General features: G+C 36.7%; 1 protein-coding gene across 1 annotated transcript; it reads right to left on the minus strand.

Annotated features, from left to right (window-relative positions):
- Nucleotides 1-836: 836 nt before the first annotated feature.
- On the minus strand, nt 837-2,732 carry LOC140173216 (uncharacterized). Its single transcript, XM_072195987.1, has 3 exons — nt 2,318-2,732; nt 1,542-1,849; nt 837-1,445 (listed from the first exon to the last, which is right to left on the minus strand). The coding sequence occupies exons 1-3, from the start codon at nt 2,730-2,732 to the stop codon at nt 837-839; spliced, it is 1,332 nt and encodes a 443-aa protein (XP_072052088.1).
- Between the last annotated feature and the right edge of the window lie 4,106 nt (nt 2,733-6,838).

The raw sequence follows: 6,838 nt of genomic DNA on the forward strand, positions 1-6,838 counted from the left end.
TCAAATTAATTTCTAATGGTAATACTGCATCATGACCATACACCAATTTATAAGGTGAAGTTCCTGTTAACCCTCTTGGCGAATTTTGATAAGCCAATAAAACTTGGCTTAAAGTTTCACGCCATATTCGAGACTTATTTCCAATGTGCTTTTTAATCAGACTTATCAGAATTTTATTTGCTGCCTCTACTTGCCCATTAGCCTGTGCATAATAAGGAGTCAAAGTAACCATATTAATACTCCTCGAGGCTGCAAAATTCTTAACTCTCTGACCAGTAAACATGGTCCCTTGGTCAGTACTTAATGTCTGAGGGATACCAAATCGATGGATAATATATTCCTCGACAAAGTCTATTATTTCACTTTGGCCAACTTCTATTAGGAAAACTGCTTCAACCCATTTTTTGAAATAATTAATAGCTACTAAAATAAAGTTGTGCTATTTTGATGAAGGAGGGTGAATTAACCCAATTAAATCCAAAGCCCAACCTCTAAATGGCCATGGCTTTATTATCGAATGTCATTCAACCGCTGGAATCTGCTGTAACGAGCCATGTTTCTGACATTATTGACATGCCTTTGTATAATCGATACAATCTTTTATCATAGATGGCCAATATACATGATTGCGTTATAACACCCATCTCATTTTCTTTCCTGCCTGATGAGCACCACATATTCCATTATGAACTTCACCCAAAGCAATATTTTGATCTTCTCGACTTAAGCATCTTGATAAACTTTCATCGATCCTTTTTTTGTACAACTCATCGGCCATTAAGACAAAGTTTATTGCTTGTAACTTTACCTTTCTGTCACTGTAATACTGGGATCTCTCAATAATGAGCAATAGGCTTTCTCCAATCAGAATCCTCCCATTCATCCACACACAAAACTTCTCTTTCATTTGCTGGCACTAAAATTTGATGGATACTAGATAATTTCTTCAGAGTCTTCGGACGAACCCAATATCTTGAAGCAATTTGGGCTAATTCGTTAGCAATTTCATTATGAATTCTTGGGATATGCACCAAAGAAACCTTCTGAAAGGATGTTAATAATTCCCAAGCAGTTACTAAATATTTCTGTAACGTCTCATTATTACACTTATATTCTTTCGACAACTGCTTTAACACTAATTGTGAATCTCCTAAAATCTGAACCTCTAAAGCTCCTTTATCAATTAAAATTTCAAGACCCAAAATTAGAGCCTCATATTTGGCCACATTATTAGAACAAGGATATTTTAATTCGAACAAGAATTCTGATGGAATACCCTCTGGTGAAACAATAAGAATTCCAACCCCTGCACCATCTTTATGCTTAGACCCATCAAAATATAATTTCCAATAGTTGATTTCCACATCAACTATATTTGCCCCCTGGTCATTCAGACCTTTTGAATTATCCACAAGAAAGCCTGTAATAACCTGTCCTTTCACAACCTTGGCCGGAATATATTGTAAATCAAATTATGTTAATGCCAACATCCATTTCCCCAAACGTCCTCTTAAAATAGGGAAACTCAACATATATTTTACGAGATTGGTTTGTGCTATAACTTTTACGGATTTAGCCACCATATAACACTTTAATTTCATACAAGCATGATATAAAGATAAGCACAATTTCTCAACTGGGAAATACCTCGTTTCAATGTCAGTTAAGACTCGACTAAGATAGTAAACTGCTCGTTCATTCCCATTTTCATCATCTTGGGCTAACATAAATCCTATAGTATTTCCAGTTGCTGCAATATATAATTTCAAAAGTTCAGAAGATCGAACATTTGCCATAATCGGAGCTTGAGACAGATAAGTTTTAATCGAATCGAACGTCGACAGATGGTCTGCAGTCCATTCGAAATGTGAATCATTTTTTAGTTTTACTAAAGGTGCAAACACTCTAGTTCGATCCGAAAGATTCGAAATGAAACTTCGAAGATAATTTACTTTACCCAAAAATGATTGTACCTCTTTCTTCGATTTGGGTGCAGACAATGCTAATATTGTACCTGCTTTATTTTTATCGATAGCTATCCCTTTTTTATGAACAACAAAACCTAAGAAATTTTCAGCCGATAGCCCAAAAGCACATTTCAAAGGATTCATTTTTAGCCCTTTCTTTATCATAGTAAGGAATGCCTTCCTTAAATGATCAATGTGCTGGCTTACTGAGATCAAATTTACCATGACATCATCGATATATACTTCCATAAATTTTCCAATAAATTTATGGAAAATAGCATTCATTGCTCACTGATATGTTGCTTCGGCATTCTTTAAACCAAAAGGTATAACTACCCATTCATATGTACCTAACGCCCCAAGACAACGGAAAGCAGTTTTAGCCACATCATCTTCCGCAAAAAAAATTTGGTTATATCTAGAATAATCGTCCATGAAACTAAGAATTTCATTTCCCGCTGCAGAATCGATCAACATATCTGCAATTGGTATGAAATATTCATCCTTTGGGGTAGCATTATTTAAATCGTAAAATTCGATACATACTCTTAATTTCCCATTTTTCTTCATCACTGGGACAATATTCGATACCCACTCCACATAACGAGCAGTTCGAATAAATTTTTCCTTGATTAAGCATTCTATTTCTTCTTTAATCTTAATATTGATTTCAGGAGCAAAATGTCTTGGAGTTTGTTTCACAGGTCGAGCATTGGGTTTCAATGCTAATCCATGTTCGACTAATGAACGATCGAGACCATGCATCTCATGATAATCCCACGCAAAACAATCTTTAAACTCATGTAAAAGATTAAAGAGCTCAGTTCGAAAAGGATCAACAAGATCTTTACAAATATATGTAATTTGAACAACATTGGAAGTCCCCAAATTAATTTCTTCTAAGGGATCTTGAGATTCAAACCCTTTATAATAATCATCATCTTTGACTGAATATTTTTCAAACCCCAAAGGTTCTAAATCATATATACAATCAAAAGTAAAATCAATAGAATTATTTGAAATAGAAGAAACTTGATCTCTGATTAAAACATCACTACCTTTATTTTCTACACAATGAGTCTCTGCTATTAAATCGACAGTCCAGCTTGCATCATTAATTTCTTTACAAAGAAAAGGGAAATCATAACTAAATTCGATCGGAAGCGTCGAATCGAATACATTACAATTAGTGAACATACTAACCCTATATGATTCAACTTTATCAGAAGAATCATCTTTATTTTCTAAGAACTGAAAATTATTTAAATAATTACGCAAAGTTACGAGGTAGTTGGAAACTTCCTCCACCTGGTCCATAGTGCAGTCTGTGAGCTCTTCACGAAAGACAGTCCCAACCAGTCGGCTCGAATCACAGGTCAGGGTAACACAACTTCACCAAATGGCCTTCCGAAGTCAGATAACACCCTTCATAATTGTAAGGATTCAGAGATCGATCAACATTTAAAGGCTTTAATTTACGGTTATATATCCTAAAATTGACATGCATTTGTTCGACGTATAAACTCGAATCTGCTTTGACAATTTCAGGTTTGTCCTCCTTAGTCCGTAAAAGCACACTCTGATGCACTGTAAAAGGTACTGCACCTACACCATAGATCCAATCCCTACCCAACAAGGCATTACAACTGGCTTTCGATGGCACTAAGTCACAGCAATATTTCTAGGAAATAGATCATCAGCATGCTTTCCTATTTTTCCCAACATCCTTTCAGGCAGAAGACTAATCGCTGCCCCACCATCGATCAGCACCTTGTTTATTTTAAATCTATTCAGTATGGCAATAATATGAAGAGGGCGTAAATAGGACATTTGCCTCTCAGTAGGCCGAGAAAAATATCCTAGCTCATCTTTAATGCTAATGAAGGAGTAAGCTCCCTCATCTTCCTGATCATAATCCTCATCTGGATTACTTTCACATTCTCCAAAATATTCAATTGGAATGATCGAGATTTTCCCCACCATGTCATCATCCCCTTCATCGAAATATTCCTCATCAACATCGACATCCTTATTCTTGTCAGCTTCAGAAGACTGAGCAACTGCTTTGCCTTTCTCCATCTTTATAGGTGATGGAATCTCTTTAGGATAAGTCTCCCTGTCGGAAGGAAAGACAATGCGAGAATGCACAGAGGGCGTTGCCCCTTTGCTTGTTTCCTTACCTGTCTCTATTTGAAGTTTCTTACTTTGATTAAAACTCCTTCTTCCACCTTTCCTCTTGGGTAACCCCTGGCTCATCCCCGATAGAAGGCATATTCATTTCAAGATGGTGCTCAATGCCCCCATTGAGGATTGCGTCGATACAGATGATAACGCCTTTGAAATTCTAGACAATTTCTATTCCACTGAACACCTATAGTCTGAGATTGATTTAAAGGTGCAGTCACATCATGTTGAGGGATCTTTGAACTAGAACCCTTTATACGTTGAATTGCCTGCCTCTGGCGCACTTGCTCTTCCCTATGAGCCAATTCTTTCTTCATCCTTTCATTTTCAAATATTGCCGCCGCCTCAGCATCAAAGACAGCATTACACCGATGACACAGAGATACGTCCCGGTCTTTGATCTTATGCTAAACTAAGAAGTCCAGCAAGCCATCTCCTGTCCTGGGGTACACAGACCGTACTTGTGACTCAAAATCATTTAAAGCCACATCAAAGTCATAAGGCGTGCCAACCATATTCAACCCCAAGCAAGGTTCGACGCAACTGGCATCAACTTCGAAGGGATCTACATCAACCTTCATCTCCTTCTTGCTGTCATCAAATTTCAGTCGTCCTTCCATGATTGCTTCTTGGTCAGATCCTTGAAACGGACACAACTGTTAGTCGAATGACTTATTGCTTGATGAAATTTACAGTCTTTCCTTTTAAATCTTTTATGAAAAGCAAAGTTCTACCCTCAGGCAAAACTAATTGTTTATCTTTAAGCAACACATCAAAAATCTTATCAGATTTTGAAATATCAAAACTATACTTCTTTCCATTTTTTAGTTTTGAATCATTTGACTTTTCATTGCTAGAAAGCTTCTTTAACAAAAAACACACATATGGAGGACCTTTCTTATGTTCAGCCAAATCGATTTCTGTTTCGAAATCGACTTCTTCCTCCGAAGATTCCATGGTTACATAAGCAACCTTTTTTTTCGAGTAAATGGTTTACTCTTTGACCTCTGCTCATTTCTATATTTTTCTTTCTCCTTTTTTCATAAGCTCGGTCTGTCGAACCTTTTCAGCCAAATGAGCCAGATCAGGAATATGCACGTTAAGTAATTTCCTGCGCATATAGAATCCCAACCATATGGTCGCTATTTTCACTATCTCACTTTCAGGTAATGTCACATAGCATTTATGATAAACCATTATTTTATGATTTATAATATGTTCAATTTTGTGGTTCTATCAAGTCTTCACCCACTTATTCATAGGATTTGCATGTATTTACAATTCCTTCCTAAAAATATTCTATGATTGAAAACTTGCTTTCCAAAGATCTTTTGATTGTATATTTTTATCCTTCTTTATACCATTCGATGTCGTGATCTCTGTGTGTTAAGTGTTTCAGGCCTCATAGGGCAGGAATGGCTTAGAAAATGGAGAGGAAGCATGCAAAAATAGAAGGAACACAAAGAATTGAGGAGATGACCAGCGAGAAGTGACGCGGGCGCACGGCTCACGCGACCGCGCAAAATAGAGGAAATCACAGTGACGTGCTCGCATGCTTGACACGACCGCGTAGATTGAAAGCTGCACAAGTGACGCGAATGTGTAGACGACGCGCACGCGTGGCACGGGAAACACTGAGTGACGCGAATGCGTGGGCGACACGGCCACGTGACGTGCGCGATCTGCAGAATTACAGAAGTCGTTGGCATAGATTATGGGCCATGTTTTAACCCAGTTTTCGACCCAGAAACACAGATTAGAGCCAAGGAACATGTAGAGACAAGGGACAACATTCATTCTAGAGAATTTTTAGTTTTTAGATCTGATTTCCACTCCTCCTCTAGGTTTCTCTCTACACATTCCTAATTCTTAGGATTTTATTTTTATTGCTTTTTGGCTCGGGATATTGAGAAGAGTTGTTACCTCCGCAAGACTTCATCACTCTAGTTTGCTCTCTTTACTTGTTGCTTACTCTTTCATATCCTTAATTTGTTCAGAGTTACAATTGGATTATTTTTAGAATTTATTAATACAAGAACCATTTTTATTTTTAATTGATCTCTTTGATTATTGTCTATCATGTCTTTCTTTATTTCTTATTTTTACTCTGTGGAATCTATACCCATGATGAGTGAGTAGTTTTCTGACTTGATTGGGAGTTGATTAAAAGGAGACCCTTGAGTTTGAATGCTCAAGAGTAAAATTGTAATTGGGTTTATTGTTGGATGGCTCTCTTGTCACTAATACTAATTCTTCCCAAGGGAGAGGATTAGAACTTGTGAATAGAAATTGACTTCCAACTTACTTGACTTTCCTTTACTTGGTAAAGGATAACTAAGTAGAAGAACCTTCAATTATCAATTGATCTTGGGAAAACTCCAACAAGGATAGAACTTCCGATTAATCTACTCCCAGTCAAGACCTTTATTTAAATTACATTAATTCTCTAATTTAATTTCCCGTTTATCAACTCAACGATTTTGGAAAACCTCTGATTAATAAGATAGCATATTTCCCTACAACTCGTTGGGAGACAACTTGGGATTCACACTCCCAGTATTTTAATTATGATTTTGTGACAACCTTTCTAAATTGATAAGTGAATTTTTGTGGGTTAAGAACTGTACACGCAACGTATCACTCATAGCAAATTCTTAATATGCTAATTTTCGCCACGTCAATTTTTG

The sequence above is a fragment of the Arachis hypogaea genome, chromosome 5 (genome assembly GCF_003086295.3).
Source record: "Arachis hypogaea cultivar Tifrunner chromosome 5, arahy.Tifrunner.gnm2.J5K5, whole genome shotgun sequence".
Taxonomy (NCBI): Eukaryota; Viridiplantae; Streptophyta; class Magnoliopsida; order Fabales; family Fabaceae; genus Arachis; species Arachis hypogaea.

Bases quoted from the DNA above. Each gene is read 5' to 3' on its own strand.
- LOC140173216 (XM_072195987.1), bottom strand. From the start codon at position 2,732: ATGCATGGTCTCGATCGTTCATTAGTCGAACATGGATTAGCATTGAAA. The intron at 1,850-2,317 runs GTACATATGAAT...AATGGACTGCAG, and splicing joins CCGTTGTCTTGGGGCGTTAG to ACCATCTGTCGACGTTCGAT. The intron at 1,446-1,541 runs GTAAAATATATG...ATTCCGGCCAAG, and splicing joins TTATAGCACAAACCAATCTC to GTTGTGAAAGGACAGGTTAT.